Raw genomic sequence first — 17,881 nt, 5'->3', positions numbered from 1 at the left:
GTCCTCGGCCTCACCTGTACAGTGTGCATGCACCAACTAACCAATAAAGCAAGGTGTACCGTCCTCGGCCTCACCTGTACAGTGTGCATGCACAAACTAACCAATAAAGCAAGGTGTACCGTCCTCAGCCTCACCTGTACAGTGTGCATACACCAACTAACCAACAAAGCAAGGTGTACCGTCATCAGACTCACCTGTACAGTATGCATGCACCAACTAACCCATAAACCAAGGTGTACCGTCCTCGGCCTCACCTGTACAGTGTGCATGCACCAACTAACCCATAAAGCAAGGTGTACCGTCCTCGGCCTCACCTGTACAGTGTGCATGCACCAACTAACCCATAAAGCAAGGTGTTCCGTCCTCGGCCTCACCTGTACAGTGTGCATGCACAAACTAACCCATAAAGCAAGGTGCACCGTCCTCAGCCTCACCTGTACAGTGTGCATGCACAAACTAACCCATAAAGCAAGGTGTACCGTCCTCGGCCTCACCTGTACAGTGTGCATGCACAAACTAACCCATAAAGCAAGGTGTACCGTCCTCGGCCTCACCTGTACAGTGTGCATGCACCAACTAACCAATAAAGCAAGGTGTACCGTCCTCAGCCTCACCTGTACAGTGTGCATGCACCAACTAACCAATAAAGCAAGGTGTACCGTCCTTAGCCTCACCTGTACAGTGTGCATACACCAACTAACCAACAAAGCAAGGTGTACCGTCATCAGACTCACCTGTACAGTATGCATGCACCAACTAACCCATAAACCAAGGTGTACCGTCCTCGGCCTCACCTGTACAGTGTGCATGCACCAACTAACCCATAAAGCAAGGTGTACCCTCCTCGGCCTCACCTGTACAGTGTGCATGCACCAACTAACCCAATAAAGCAAGGAGTACCATCCTCGGCCTCACCTGTACAGTGTGCATGCACAAACTAACCCATAAAGCAAGGTGTACCGTCTTCAGCCTCACCTGTACAGTGTGCATGCACCAACTAACCCATAAAGCAAGGTGTACCGTCCTCGGACTCACATGTACAGTGTGCATGCACCATCTAACCCATAAAGCAAGGTGTATCGTCCTCGGCCTCACCTGTTCAGTGTGCATGCACCATCTAGCCCATAAAGCAAGGTGTATCGTCCTCGGCCTCACCTGTACAGTGTGCATGCACCAACCACTCCATGAAGCAAGGTGTACCGTCCTCAGCCTCACCTGTACAGTGTGCATGCACCAACTAACCCATAAAGCAAGGTGTACCATCCTCGGCCTCACCTGTACACTGTGCATGCGCCAACTAACCCATAAAGCAAGGTGTACCGTCCTCAGTCTCACCTGTACAGTGTGCATGCACAAACTAACCCATAAAGCAAGGTGTACCGTCCTCGGCCTCACCTGTACAGTGTGCATGCACCAACTAACCAATAACGCAAGGTGTACCGTCCTCAGCCTCACTTGTACAGTGTGCATGCACAAACTAACCCATAAAGCAAGGTGTACCGTCCTCAGCCTCACCTGTACAGTGTGCATGCACCAACTAACCAACAAAGCAAGGTGTACCGTCCTCGGACTCACCTGTACAGCATGCATGCACCAACTAACCCATAAAGCAAGGTGTACCGTCCTCGGCCTCACCTGTACAGTGTGCATGCACCAACTAACCCATAAAGCAAGGTGTACCCTCCTCGGCCTCACCTGTACAGTCTGCATGCACCAACTAACCCAATAAAGCAAGGTGTACCATCCTCGGCCTCACCTGTACAGTGCGCATGCACAAACTAACCCATAAAGCAAGGTGTACCGTCTTCAGCCTCACCTGTACAGTGTGCATGCACCAACTAACCCATAAAGCAAGGTGTACCGTCTTCAGCCTCACCTGTACAGTGTGCATGCACCAACTAACCCATAAAGCAAGGTGTACCGTCCTCGGCCTCACCTGTACAGTGTGCATGCACCATCTAACCCATGAAGCAAGGTGTATCGTCCTCGGCCTCACCTGTTCAGTGTGCATGCACCATCTAACCCATAAAGCAAGGTGTACCGTCCTCAGCCTCACTTGTACAGTGTGCATGCACAAACTAACCCATAAAGCAAGGTGTACCGTCCTCAGCCTCACCTGTACAGTGTGCATGCACCAACTAACCAACAAAGCAAGGTGTACCGTCCTCGGACTCAACTGTACAGCATGCATGCACCAACTAACCCATAAAGCAAGGTGTACCCTCCTTGGCCTCACCTGTACAGTGTGCATGCACCAACTAACCCAATAAAGCAAGGTGTACCATCCTCGGCCTCACCTGTACAGTGTGCATGCACAAACTAACCCATAAAGCAAGGTGTACCGTCTTCAGCCTCACCTGTACAGTGTGCATGCACAAACTAACCCATAAAGCAAGGTGTACCGTCCTCGGCCTCACCTGTACAGTGTGCATGCACAAACTAACCCATAAAGCAAGGTGTACCGTCCTCGGCCTCACCTGTACAGTGTGCATGCACCAACTAACCAATAAAGCAAGGTGTACCGTCCTCAGCCTCACCTGTACAGTGTGCATGCACCAACTAACCAATAAAGCAAGGTGTACCGTCCTCAGCCTCACCTGTACAGTGTGCATACACCAACTAACCAACAAAGCAAGGTGTACCGTCCTCAGACTCACCTGTACAGTATGCATGCACCAACTAACCAATAAACCAAGGTGTACCGTCCTCGGCCTCACCTGTACAGTGTGCATGCACCAACTAACCCATAAAGCAAGGTGTACCCTCCTCGGCCTCACCTGTACAGTGTGCATGCACCAACTAACCCAATAAAGCAAGGTGTACCATCCTCGGCCTCACCTGTACAGTGTGCATGCACAAACTAACCCATAAAGCAAGGTGTACCGTCTTCAGCCTCACCTGTACAGTGTGCATGCACCAACTAACCCATAAAGCAAGGTGTACCGTCTTCAGCCTCACCTGTACAGTGTGCATGCACCAACTAACCCATAAAGCAAGGTGTACCGTCCTCGGCCTCACCTGTACAGTGTGCATGCACCATCTAACCCATAAAGCAAGGTGTATCGTCCTCGACCTCACCTGTTCAGTGTGCATGCACCATCTAGCCCATAAAGCAAGGTGTATCGTCCTCGGCCTCACCTGTACAGTGTGCATGCACCAACCGCTGCATGAAGCAAGGTGTACCGTCCTCGGCCTCACCTGTACAGTGTGCATGCACCAACTAACCCATAAAGCAAGGTGTACCGTCCTCGGCCTCACCTGTACACTGTGCATGCACCAACTAACCCATAAAGCAAGGTGTACCGTCCTCAGTCTCACCTGTACAGTGTGCATGCACAAACTAACCCATAAAGCAAGGTGTACCGTCCTCGGCCTCACCTGTACAGTGTGCATGCACCAACTAACCAATAAAGCAAGGTGTACCGTCCTCATCCTCACTTGTACAGTGTGCATGCACAAACTAACCCATAAAGCAAGGTGTACCGTCCTCAGCCTCACCTGTACAGTGTGCATGCACCAACTAACCAACAAAGGAAGGTGTACAGTCCTCGGACTCACCTGTACAGCATGCATGCACCAACTAACCCATAAAGCAAGGTGTACCGTCCTCGGCCTCACCTGTACAGTGTGCATGCACCAACTAACCCATAAAGCAAGGTGTACCCTCCTCGGCCTCACCTGTACAGTGTGCATGCACCAACTAACCCAATAAAGCAAGGTGTACCATCCTTGGCCTCACCTGTACAGTGTGCATGCACAAACTAACCCATAAAGCAAGGTGTACCGTCCTCGGCCTCACCTGTACAGTGTGCATGCACCAACTAACCCATAAAGCAAGGTGTACCGTCCTCGGCCTCACCTGTACAGTGTGCATGCACCATCTAACCCATAAAGCAAGGTGTATCGTCCTCGGCCTCACCTGTTCAGTGTGCATGCACCATCTAGCCCATAAAGCAAGGTGTATCGTCCTCGGCCTCACCTGTACAGTGTGCATGCACCAACCGCTCCATGAAGCAAGTTGTACCGTCCTCGGCCTCACCTGTACAGTGTGCATGCACCAACTAACCCATAAAGCAAGGTGTACCGTCCTCGGCCTCACCTGTACACTGTGCATGCACCAACTAACCCATAAAACAAGGTGTACCGTCCTCAGTCTCACCTGTACAGTGTGCATGCACAAACTAACCCATAAAGCAAGGTGTACCGTCCTCGGCCTCACCTGTACAGTGTGCATGCACCAACTAACCAAAAAAGCAAGGTGTACCGTCCTCATCCTCACTTGTACAGTGTGCATGCACAAACTAACCCATAAAGCAAGGTGTACCGTCCTCAGCCTCACCTGTACAGTGTGCATGCACCAACTAACCAACAAAGGAAGGTGTACCGTCCTCGGACTCACCTGTACAGCATGCATGCACCAACTAACCCATAAAGCAAGGTGTACCGTCCTCGGCCTCACCTGTACAGTGTGCATGCACCAACTAACCCATAAAGCAAGGTGTACCCTCCTCGGCCTCACCTGTACAGTGTGCATGCACCAACTAACCCAATAAAGCAAGGTGTACCATCCTCGGCCTCACCTGTACAGTGTGCATGCACAAACTAACCCATAAAGCAAGGTGTACCGTCTTCAGCCTCACCTGTACAGTGTGCATGCACCAACTAACCCATAAAGCAAGGTGTACCGTCCTCGGCCTCACCTGTTCAGTGTGCATGCACCATCTAACCCATAAAGCAAGGTGTATCGTCCTCGGCCTCACCTGTACAGTGTGCATGCACCAACCGCTCCATAAAGCAAGGTGTACCGTCCTCGGCCTCACCTGTACAGTGTGCATGCACCAACTAACCCATAAAGCAAGGTGTACCGTCCTCGGCCTCACCTGTACAGTGTGCATGCACCAACTAACCCATAAAGCAAGGTGTACCGTCCTCGGCCTCACCTGTACAGTGTGCATGCACAAACTAACCCATAAAGCAAGGTGTACCGTCCTCGGCCTCACCTGTACAGTGTGCATGCACCAACTAACCCATAAAGCAAGGTGTACCGTCCTCGGCCTCACCTGTACAGTGTGCATGCACCAACTAACCAACAAAGCAAGGTGTACCGTCCTCGGACTCACCTGTACAGCATGCATGCACCAACTAACCCATAAAGCAAGGTGTACCGTCCTCGGCCTCACCTGTACAGTGTGCATGCACCAACTAACCCATAAAGCAAGGTGTACCCTCCTTGGCCTCACCTGTACAGTGTGCATGCACCAACTAACCCAATAAAGCAAGGTGTACCATCCTCGGCCTCACCTGTACAGTGTGCATGCACAAACTAACCCATAAAGCAAGGTGTACCGTCTTCAGCCTCACCTGTACAGTGTGCATGCACAAACTAACCCATAAAGCAAGGTGTACCGTCCTCGGCCTCACCTGTACAGTGTGCATGCACCAACTAACCAATAAAGCAAGGTGTACCGTCCTCAGCCTCACCTGTACAGTGTGCATGCACCAACTAACCAATAAAGCAAGGTGTACCGTCCTCAGCCTCACCTGTACAGTGTGCATACACCAACTAACCAACAAAGCAAGGTGTACCGTCCTCAGACTCACCTGTACAGTATGCATGCACCAACTAACCCATAAACCAAGGTGTACCGTCCTCGGCCTCACCTGTACAGTGTGCATGCACCAACTAACCCATAAAGCAAGGTGTACCCTCCTCGGCCTCACCTGTACAGTGTGCATGCACCAACTAACCCAATAAAGCAAGGTGTACCATCCTCGGCCTCACCTGTACAGTGTGCATGCACAAACTAACCCATAAAGCAAGGTGTACCGTCTTCAGCCTCACCTGTACAGTGTGCATGCACCAACTAACCCATAAAGCAAGGTGTACCGTCTTCAGCCTCACCTGTACAGTGTGCATGCACCAACTAACCCATAAAGCAAGGTGTACCATCCTCGGCCTCACCTGTACAGTGTGCATGCACCATCTAACCCATAAAGCAAGGTGTATCGTCCTCGGCCTCACCTGTTCAGTGTGCATGCACCATCTAGCCCATGAAGCAAGGTGTATCGTCCTCGGCCTCACCTGTACAGTGTGCATGCACCAACCGCTCCATGAAGCAAGGTGTACCGTCCTCGGCCTCACCTGTACAGTGTGCATGCACCAACTAACCCATAAAGCAAGGTGTACCGTCCTCGGCCTCACCTGTACACTGTGCATGCACCAACTAACCCATAAAGCAAGGTGTACCGTCCTCAGTCTCACCTGTACAGTGTGCATGCACAAACTAACCCATAAAGCAAGGTGTACCGTCCTCGGCCTCACCTGTACAGTGTGCATGCACCAACTAACCAATAAAGCAAGGTGTACCGTCCTCATCCTCACTTGTACAGTGTGCATGCACAAACTAACCCATAAAGCAAGGTGTACCGTCCTCAGCCTCACCTGTACAGTGTGCATGCACCAACTAACCAACAAAGGAAGGTGTACCGTCCTCGGCCTCACCTGTACAGTGTGCATGCACCAACTAACCCATAAAGCAAGGTGTACCGTCCTCGGCCTCACCTGTACAGTGTGCATGCACCAACTAACCCATAAAGCAAGGTGTACCGTCCTCGGCCTCACCTGTACAGTGTGCATGCACAAACTAACCCATAAAGCAAGGTGTACCGTCCTCGGCCTCACCTGTACAGTGTGCATGCACCAACTAACCCATAAAGCAAGGTGTACCGTCCTCGGCCTCACCTGTACAGTGTGCATGCACCAACTAACCGATAAAGCAAGCTGTACCGTCCTCAGCCTCACCTGTACAGTGTGCATGCACAAAATAACCCATAAAGCAAGGTGTACTGTCCTCGGCCTCACCTGTACAGTGTGCATGCACCAACTAACCAATAAAGCAAGGTGTACCGTCCTCAGCCTCACTTGTACAGTGTGCATGCACAAACTAACCCATAAAGCAAGGTGTACCGTCCTCAGCCTCACCTGTACAGTGTGCATGCACCAACTAACCAACAAAGCAAGGTGTACCGTCCTCGGACTCACCTGTACAGCATGCATGCACCAACTAACCCATAAAGCAAGGTGTACCGTCCTCGGCCTCACCTGTACAGTGTGCATGCACCAACTAACCCATAAAGCAAGGTGTACCCTCCTTGGCCTCACCTGTACAGTGTGCATGTACCAACTAACCCAATAAAGCAAGGTGTACCATCCTCGGCCTCACCTGTACAGTGTGCATGCACAAACTAACCCATAAAGCAAGGTGTACCGTCTTCAGCCTCACCTGTACAGTGTGCATGCACAAACTAACCCATAAAGCAAGGTGTACCGTCCTCGGCCTCACCTGTACAGTGTGCATGCACAAACTAACCCATAAAGCAAGGTGTACCGTCCTCGGCCTCACCTGTACAGTGTGCATGCACCAACTAACCAATAAAGCAAGGTGTACCGTCCTCAGCCTCACCTGTACAGTGTGCATGCACCAACTAACCAATAAAGCAAGGTGTACCGTCCTCAGCCTCACCTGTACAGTGTGCATACACCAACTAACCAACAAAGCAAGGTGTACCGTCCTCAGACTCACCTGTACAGTATGCATGCACCAACTAACCCATAAACCAAGGTGTACCGTCCTCGGCCTCACCTGTACAGTGTGCATGCACCAACTAACCCATAAAGCAAGGTGTACCCTCCTCGACCTCACCTGTACAGTGTGAATGCACCAACTAACCCAATAAAGCAAGGTGTACCATCCTCGGCCTCACCTGTACAGTGTGCATGCACAAACTAACCCATAAAGCAAGGTGTACCGTCTTCAGCCTCACCTGTACAGTGTGCATGCACCAACTAACCCATAAAGCAAGGTGTACCGTCTTCAGCCTCACCTGTACAGTGTGCATGCACCAACTAACCCATAAAGCAAGGTGTACCGTCCTCGGCCTCACCTGTACAGTGTGCATGCACCATCTAACCCATAAAGCAAGGTGTATCGTCCTCGGCCTCACCTGTTCAGTGTGCATGCACCATCTAGCCCATAAAGCAAGGTGTATCGTCCTCGGCCTCACCTGTACAGTGTGCATGCACCAACCGCTCCATGAAGCAAGGTGTACCGTCCTCGGCCTCACCTGTACAGTGTGCATGCACCAACTAACCCATAAAGCAAGGTGTACCGTCCTCGGCCTCACCTGTACACTCTGCATGCACCAACTAACCCATAAAGCAAGGTGTACCGTCCTCAGTCTCACCTGTACAGTGTGCATGCACCAACTAACCAATAAAGCAAGGTGTACCGTCCTCATCCTCACTTGTACAGTGTGCATGCACAAACTAACCCATAAAGCAAGGTGTACCGTCCTCAGCCTCACCTGTACAGTGTGCATGCACCAACTAACCAACAAAGCAAGGTGTACCGTCCTCGGACTCACCTGTACAGCATGCATGCACCAACTAACCCATAAAGCAAGGTGTACCGTCCTCGGCCTCACCTGTACAGTGTGCATGCACCAACTAACCCATAAAGCAAGGTGTACCCTCCTCGGCCTAACCTGTACAGTGTGCATGCACCAACTAACCCAATAAAGCAAGGTGTACCATCCTCGGCCTCACCTGTACAGTGTGCATGCACAAACTAACCCATAAAGCAAGGTGTACCGTCTTCAGCCTCACCTGTACAGTGTGCATGCACCAACTAACCCATAAAGCAAGGTGTACCGTCCTCGGCCTCACCTGTTCAGTGTGCATGCACCATCTAACCCATAAAGCAAGGTGTATCGTCCTCGGCCTCACCTGTACAGTGTGCATGCACCAACCGCTCCATGAAGCAAGGTGTACCGTCCTCGGCCTCACCTGTACAGTGTGCATGCACCAACTAACCCATAAAGCAAGGTGTACCGTCCTCGGCCTCACCTGTACAGTGTGCATGCACAAACTAACCCATAAAGCAAGGTGTACCGTCCTCGGCCTCACCTGTACAGTGTGCATGCACCAACTAACCCATAAAGCAAGGTGTACCGTCCTCGGCCTCACCTGTACAGTGTGCATGCACCAACTAACCCATAAAGCAAGGTGTACCGTTCTCGGCCTCACCTGTACAGTGTGCATGCACCAACTAACCCATAAAGCAAGGTGTACCCTCCTTGGCCTCACCTGTACAGTGTGCATGTACCAACTAACCCAATAAAGCAAGGTGTACCATCCTCGGCCTCACCTGTACAGTGTGCATGCACAAACTAACCCATAAAGCAAGGTGTACCGTCTTCAGCCTCACCTGTACAGTGTGCATGCACAAACTAACCCATAAAGCAAGGTGTACCGTCCTCGGCCTCACCTGTACAGTGTGCATGCACAAACTAACCCATAAAGCAAGGTGTACCGTCCTCGGCCTCACCTGTACAGTGTGCATGCACCAACTAACCAATAAAGCAAGGTGTACCGTCCTCAGCCTCACCTGTACAGTGTGCATGCACCAACTAACCAATAAAGCAAGGTGTACCGTCCTCAGCCTCACCTGTACAGTGTGCATACACCAACTAACCAACAAAGCAAGGTGTACCGTCCTCAGACTCACCTGTACAGTATGCATGCACCAACTAACCCATAAACCAAGGTGTACCGTCCTCGGCCTCACCTGTACAGTGTGCATGCACCAACTAACCCATAAAGCAAGGTGTACCCTCCTCGGCCTCACCTGTACAGTGTGCATGCACCAACTAACCCAATAAAGCAAGGTGTACCATCCTCGGCCTCACCTGTACAGTGTGCATGCACAAACTAACCCATAAAGCAAGGTGTACCGTCTTCAGCCTCACCTGTACAGTGTGCATGCACCAACTAACCCATAAAGCAAGGTGTACCGTCTTCAGCCTCACCTGTACAGTGTGCATGCACCAACTAACCCATAAAGCAAGGTGTACCGTCCTCGGCCTCACCTGTACAGTGTGCATGCACCATCTAACCCATAAAGCAAGGTGTATCGTCCTCGGCCTCACCTGTTCAGTGTGTATGCACCATCTAGCCCATAAAGCAAGGTGTATCGTCCTCGGCCTCACCTGTACAGTGTGCATGCACCAACCGCTCCATGAAGCAAGGTGTACCGTCCTCGGCCTCACCTGTACAGTGTGCATGCACCAACTAACCCATAAAGCAAGGTGTACCGTCCTCGGCCTCACCTGTACACTCTGCATGCACCAACTAACCCATAAAGCAAGGTGTACCGTCCTCAGTCTCACCTGTACAGTTTGCATGCACCAACTAACCAATAAAGCAAGGTGTACCGTCCTCATCCTCACTTGTACAGTGTGTATGCACAAACTAACCCATAAAGCAAGGTGTACCGTCCTCAGCCTCACCTGTACAGTGTGCATGCACCAACTAACCAACAAAGCAAGGTGTACCGTCCTCAGACTCACCTGTACAGCATGCATGCACCAACTGACCCATAAAGCAAGGTGTACCGTCCTCGGCCTCACCTGTACAGTGTGCATGCACCAACTAACCCATAAAGCAAGGTGTACCCTCCTCGGCCTAACCTGTACAGTGTGCATGCACCAACTAACCCAATAAAGCAAGGTGTACCATCCTCGGCCTCACCTGTACAGTGTGCATGCACAAACTAACCCATAAAGCAAGGTGTACCGTCTTCAGCCTCACCTGTACAGTGTGCATGCACTAACTAACCCATAAAGCAAGGTGTACCGTCCTCGGCCTCACCTGTTCAGTGTGCATGCACCATCTAACCCATAAAGCAAGGTGTATCGTCCTCGGCCTCACCTGTACAGTGTGCATGCACCAACCGCTCCATGAAGCAAGGTGTACCGTCCTCGGCCTCACCTGTACAGTGTGCATGCACCAACTAACCCATAAAGCAAGGTGTACCGTCCTCGGCCTCACCTGTACAGTGTGCATGCACAAACTAACCCATAAAGCAAGGTGTACCGTCCTCGGCCTCACCTGTACAGTGTGCATGCACCAACTAACCCATAAAGCAAGGTGTACCGTCCTCGGCCTCACCTGTACAGTGTGCATGCACCAACTAACCCATAAAGCAAGGTGTACCGTTCTCGGCCTCACCTGTACAGTTTGCATGCACAAACTAACCCATAAAGCAAGGTGTACCGTCCTCGGCCTCACCTGTACAGTGTGCATGCACCAACTAACCCATAAAGGAAGGTGTACCGTCCTCGGCCTCACCTGTACAGTGTGCATGCACCAACTAACCCATAAAGCAAGGTGTACCGTCCTCAGCCTCACCTGTACAGTGTGCATGCACAAAATAACCCATAAAGCAAGGTGTACCGTCCTCGGCCTCACCTGTACAGTGTGCATGCACCAACTAACCAATAAAGCAAGGTGTACCGTCCTCAGCCTCACTTGTACAGTGTGCATGCACAAACTAACCCATAAAGCAAGGTGTACCGTCCTCAGCCTCACCTGTACAGTGTGCATGCACCAACTAACCAACAAAGCAAGGTGTACCGTCCTCGGACTCACCTGTACAGCATGCATGCACCAACTAACCCATAAAGCAAGGTGTACCGTCCTCGGCCTCACCTGTACAGTGTGCATGCACCAACTAACCCATAAAGCAAGGTGTACCCTCCTTGGCCTCACCTGTACAGTGTGCATGCACCAACTAACCCAATAAAGCAAGGTGTACCATCCTCGGCCTCACCTGTACAGTGTGCATGCACAAACTAACCCATAAAGCAAGGTGTACCGTCTTCAGCCTCACCTGTACAGTGTGCATGCACCAACTAACCCATAAAGCAAGGTGTACCGTCTTCAGCCTCACCTGTACAGTGTGCATGCACCAACTAACCCATAAAGCAAGGTGTACCGTCCTCGGCCTCACCTGTACAGTGTGCATGCACCAACTAACCAATAAAGCAAGGTGTACCGTCCTCAGCCTCACTTGTACAGTGTGCATGCACAAACTAACCCATAAAGCTAGGTGTACTGTCCTCAGCCTCACCTGTACAGTGGTCATGCACCAACTAACCAACAAAGCAAGGTTTACCGTCCTCGGACTCACCTGTACAGCATGCATGCACCAACTAACCCATAAAGCAAGGTGTACCGTCCTCGGCCTCACCTGTACAGTGTGCATGCACCAACTAACCCATAAAGCAAGGTGTACCCTCCTTGGCCTCACCTGTACAGTGTGCATGCACCAACTAACCCAATAAAGCAAGGTGTACCATCCTCGGCCTCACCTGTACAGTGTGCATGCACAAACTAACCCATAAAGCAAGGTGTACCGTCTTCAGCCTCACCTGTACAGTGTGCATGCACCAACTAACCCATAAAGCAAGGTGTACCGTCTTCAGCCTCACCTGTACAGTGTGCATGCACCAACTAACCCATAAAGCAAGGTGTACCGTCCTCGGCCTCACCTGTACAGTGTGCATGCACCATCTAACCCATAAAGCAAGGTGTATCGTCCTCGGCCTCACCTGTTCAGTGTGCATGCACCATCTAACCCATAAAGCAAGGTGTATCGTCCTCGGCCTCACCTGTACAGTGTGCATGCACCAACCGCTCCATGAAGCAAGGTGTACCGTCCTCGGCCTCACCTGTACAGTGTGCATGCACCAACTAACCAATAAAGCAAGGTGTACCGTCTTCGGCCTCACCTGTACAGTGTGCATGCACAAACTAACCCATAAAGCAAGGTGTACCGTCCTCGGCCTCACCTGTACAGTGTGCATGCACCAACTAACCAACAAAGCAAGGTGTACCGTCCTCGGCCTCACCTGTACAGTGTGCATGCACAAACTAACCCATAAAGTAAGGTGTACCGTCCTCGGCCTCACCTGTACAGTGTGCATGCACCAACTAACCCATAAAGCAAGGTGTACCGTCCTCGGCCTCACCTGTACAGTGTGCATGCACCAACTAACCCATAAAGCAAGGTGTACCGTCTTCGGCCTCACCTGTACAGTGTGCATGCACCAACTAACCCATATAGCAAGGTGTACCGTCTTCGGCCTCACCTGTACAGTGTGCATGCACCAACTAACCCATAAAGCAAGGTGTACCGTTCTCGACCTCACCTGTACAGTGTGCATGCACCAACTAACCCATAAAGCAAGGTGTACCGTCCTCGGCCTCACCTGTACAGTGTGCATGCACCAACCGCTCCATGAAGCAAGGTGTACCGTCCTCAGCCTCACCAGTACAGTGTGCATGCACTAACTGCCCCATGAAGCAAGGGTATACCGTTCTTGGCTTCATCTGCACAGTGTGCATGCACCAGTAGCTGTTGGACTCCTCTACCTGATTAATGTATAAGTTTTTTAACTGCAGATGGTTTTGACAATGGCATAATACAGGCTGGTGACTCCAAATCTAATGATAGTTTCTCTTTACAGAGTTATGACTTATGACTCATGATGACTTAGAAACTATGGCAATGCTTGAAGGCTGGATCCAGAAATCTGGGCCTACGTAATGTTAATATATGCAAATGACCAGAATTATCCTTTGGTCTTTAAGGCGTTTTCTCACATACACCAGGTACAATGAGTGCCAGTGTGCCCACAATATACACTGCATTTCCTGTTCCACTAAAAGGCTGCTAAAACTCACCTGGCACGGGTCTGCACATGGTCATCCATGCTGGGAATTTAAGTTTTACAGCAATCAATCTTACAATTTTCATATTTCACAGAGTGTGGAGAGTATGCGGAGTACTGGTGGTAGAGCAGCAGGTTTTATACGAACGGCTGTGTGCACACATTGCTGACTTCACACATGCAGTTTTCACCTTCCCCATTTATTGGGTGAAGACGTTATTGGTCATCTGTAATAACCAATCCATAGACTGAACACAGAGACTGCAGCCTTAGGTGTTCTTGCGAGTAATCGTTCCATGGATATTTTACCCTTTAGAAACCACTATTGGGGTTATCGCGTGAATTATTTCCATACCAAGTCTTAGTTATAGCCGTTTCAAAGTAATCTGCAGTGTTTCTAGTCCAAAAAATACCTTTTTTTATATTATTTTTTTGTTGTTGTCCCATGCATTTCCCTTTGTTCTGCGGGGCTAAATCAGTGTCCTTCCCCCCCTGGCAGCCAACAATATAGCCCCTTTTCAGGCTGAATTCACACATCCTATTTATATGGTCCATGCTCGGGCACAATATCCTACCTGACCACGGTGTCATGGTCGGAACGAACGGCCTCCTTGGCATATAGGTGGCCGCTGGGTTAGAAGACATGCGATCGGGCTGGGTATTTCTCTCAGAGCATGCACAGTATGATATGGACCTGTGACTACAGCTTTACTTGCCTAGCAGATGGAGTCTTCTCAGCTTTACTGCCAGGTGCTGCAGACACTTTGCTCCTTTCCTGACAAGAAGGCAGAAAGCCATTTTTATTGACTGCCCTGCAGTGATCGGAGGATCACTATGCACAGTCCTGGCTGTGGGTAAAAAAAACTAAATAACACTGTCAGTAATGTCTGACATAGCCCCAAAAAATCTATTACCAAGCTTGAGATAATTTTTTTTGCAGAATGGGACAAAATATCCCGATGAATGTAACGCAGGCCTGTGTACACTTCACTCAATGAAACAAGCAATTCCTCTAATTAATGGGAACAGCCTGTGAGCACATCACAAAGAAAACTGCTCAGTCATTATTTAATAAATTTGACTAATAAATTAGTCAAATGAAGTTGCATTGAAGACACAAAAGTCGTCAAAGTCTCCAAAATCCCAAAGAAAATGGGACTTGTCCAGCACTGATTGTAGAGGGTAAGGTATTGATCGGCTTGGGGTGGGGTGGTTATATACTTGAGCTAGTACCGTATATATCGTATTTCATTCTCTACAATTACAGATCTTTCTGCGGTAAAGTTAGTAAAAACAGAAAAATCTTTACTTCGATCATGGGAGAGGTGGTAGCAGCAGGGGAGGAGTGTGTTGATCTTGTAAGGGGCAGTCACTTGCTTGCTCATGCCTCTGAGGATAGAGACGCATGTGATAAGGTGTGTCCCATCATGCAAGGGGAAAAAAAGTTGCAGGGCTTCCCAACTGCAGAATAGTAATGTATGGCAAGAAAAGAGTGTACTGATTATGTAGGAGGCAGTGACCTGTTCACTTATGGTTATGTCAGTGAGGGAGGTTAGATCTGGGTGTAGGAAGAGCTGAAAAATGTAGGGTTTCCAAGCAGCAGAGTGTTACAGATGAAGAGTGTACTGATTATGTAGGAGGCAGTGACATGTTACTTTCTTTGGTTATGTTAGTGTTGAGAGGGTTGTCCCTTAAGGTGCTGTTTATTAAAAAAATAGGATTGGAATATAGTTAACTGAGAAGTCATAGGCTTCTATGGACGACAGGTGATGACCGGCAGGAAGCAGTGACCTGCCCACTGATGACTGGGCTGCATCTGATGGATACAGTGAGGCAATGAGTGGGGGGGATTTTCCACAGCAATACAGAGTATTTTAGAAGGTGCTGAATGGTTTTGTTTTCCACCCGGGTCAATACTGTATTTGCACACACTCTGCTGCCTACGTCACTCTGCTGCCTACGTCAATCTGCAGCCTACGTCAATCTGCTGCCTACGTCACTCTGCAGCCTACGTCACTCTGCAGCCTACGTCACTCTGCAGCCTACGTCACTCTGCAGCCTACGTCACTCTGCTGCCTACGTCACTCTGCAGCCTACGTCACTCTGCAGCCTACGTCACTCTGCAGCCTACGTCACTCTGCAGCCTACGTCACTCTGCTGCCTACGTCACTCTGCAGCCTACGTCACTCTGCTGCCTACGTCACTCTGCAGCCTACGTCACTCTGCAGCCTACGTCACTCTGCAGCCTACGTCACTCTGCTGCCTACGTCACTCTGCAGCCTACGTCACTCTGCAGCCTACGTCACTCTGCAGCCTACGTCACTCTGCTGCCTACGTCACTCTGCTGCCTACGTCACTCTGCAGCCTACGTCACTCTGCTGCCTACGTCACTCTGCAGCCTACGTCACCCTGCAGCCTACGTCACCCTGCAGCCTACGTCACTCTGCTGCCTACGTCACTCTGCTGCCTACGTCACTCAGCACCTGCTAGCCCCAATGCAGCAGTATCATAGCGTAATGACGGGAACAGCACAAACATATTTAATACATCGAATGTCCTCTATAAAACCAGACGTCTATAAATCCAGTTGAACTCAATACATATTCATACTTTCAATAACACGGTTATCCATCATCTGGGCCTACATCAGAATTTCCAACACCACAAAGAGTAATGTAAAATGTCATCAAATAATCAAATGTCCTACAGGAAATATAGAAACACCAGAAAAAAGTCATCCACATATATCTAAAGATTTGTAAAATCCACCAATACAAATAATCTGACACAGGCTGCTCACTACCAAAACGGGCCCAGTGACCGTTATAGGATTAATGATAATACGCGCACCCTCCATACAGCGGGTTATAGGACAACCTGGCGCCATATAAAGTATAACGTCTGCGCTGGTGCTGAGTACTGGATACGAGCCGTGTCCTCCTACCTCTATCAGGAAGTCCCCCGTCCTCAGGCCGGCTTGCCAAGCCACTCCATCCTCATCCACAGATTCAAGGTACTGCAGCGCAGGGAAGGCTGGTGTAGGGTTAAATTCCTCAATAGGAGTATCCGCTGGAGGGGAAAAATATACAGGACAGTAGTTCAAGCAAGACATCCAGAATATGTGCAAAAACAGTGCAAAATGTTACAATGTTCCCCCTGGAGTTGTGGGATGATACGTTCATATAAGGTGCGTGTACACGGGGTGGATATGCAGCGGATCCCCTGCGTATTCTACATGCGTTTTACGAAATCTTAACTACAAGTTGCAGAGAAAATCTGCAGAGGAAATTTAAGTGGTGCAAGGTTTTCCCCATTTGATCAGCAAATCAAGCTGATAAGCCTCCATGACACCGCCCTGCTGAATAATCAGTGTTTACCGTCCTATCTGCTGGTATATACTTAAGTGAATCTTCCCCAATTTCTCAGAACATAACTAACTAATGAAGAGGATAACTTTTTTGGAAGGAGAGAAGTAAAGAGAGTTCCTTCTGCTCTTCCACGACCAGGTTCTCTGCACATCTTAGGCCCCTTGAACCCATTACAATCTATTGTGTTATGCACATGTCCTTTGCGCTGCCGGAAGAAAAACGGACAAGGGCCAATACAAGTCTATGTAAAAAAACATGTATAATATGGCATCAGCGTACATTCCGTGTGTTGTCCGGGTTTAACATTGCAAAGTATAGGAAAAGCTTTGTAACTTACTTTATCCATACTAGAAAAACACCGATGACACACCGATGGTAAAAACGGACACACAATATCACTCTGATGGTAAAAACGGACACACAATATCACTCTGATGGTAAAAATGGACACACAATATCACTCTGATGGTAAAAACGGACACACAATATCACTCTGATGGTAAAAACGGACACACAATATCACTCTGATGGTAAAAACGGACACACAATATCACTCCGATGGTAAAAAGGGACACACAATATCACTCTGATGGTAAAAACGGACACACAATATCACTCTGATGGTAAAAACGGACACACAATATCACTCTGATGGTAAAAACGGACACACAATATCACTCTGATGGTAAAAAGGGACACACAATATCACTCTGATGGTAAAAACGGACACACAATATCACACTGATGGTAAAAACGGACACACCATATCACTCTGATGGTAAAAACAGACACACAATATCACTCTGATGGTAAAAACGGACACACAATATCACTCTGATGGTAAAAACGGACACACAATATCACACTGATGGTAAAAACGGACACACCATATCACTCTGATGGTAAAAACGGACACACAATATCACACTGATGGTAAAAAC

General features: G+C 49.5%; 1 protein-coding gene across 12 annotated transcripts in view; it reads right to left on the bottom strand.

Moving 5' to 3' along the window:
• SHANK2 (SH3 and multiple ankyrin repeat domains 2) overlaps positions 1-17,881 on the bottom strand; it is a 693,215-nt gene that overhangs the window by 130,864 nt on the left and 544,470 nt on the right. For all 12 annotated transcript variants that reach the window (XM_073658796.1, XM_073658795.1, XM_073658798.1 and 9 more), the window contains one exon: positions 16,517-16,641. In XM_073658796.1, coding sequence (XP_073514897.1) covers positions 16,517-16,641 — 125 coding nt within the window. The remainder of the gene's footprint in view (positions 1-16,516; positions 16,642-17,881) is intronic.

The sequence above is a fragment of the Phyllobates terribilis genome, unplaced genomic scaffold, assembly GCF_046119375.1.
Source record: "Phyllobates terribilis strain yellow unplaced genomic scaffold, ASM4611937v1 Scaffold_13__5_contigs__length_258822181, whole genome shotgun sequence".
Taxonomy (NCBI): domain Eukaryota; kingdom Metazoa; phylum Chordata; class Amphibia; order Anura; family Dendrobatidae; genus Phyllobates; species Phyllobates terribilis.
The sequence above is the reverse complement of the archived record's forward strand: the minus strand, read 5'-3'. Positions and strand labels throughout refer to the sequence as shown.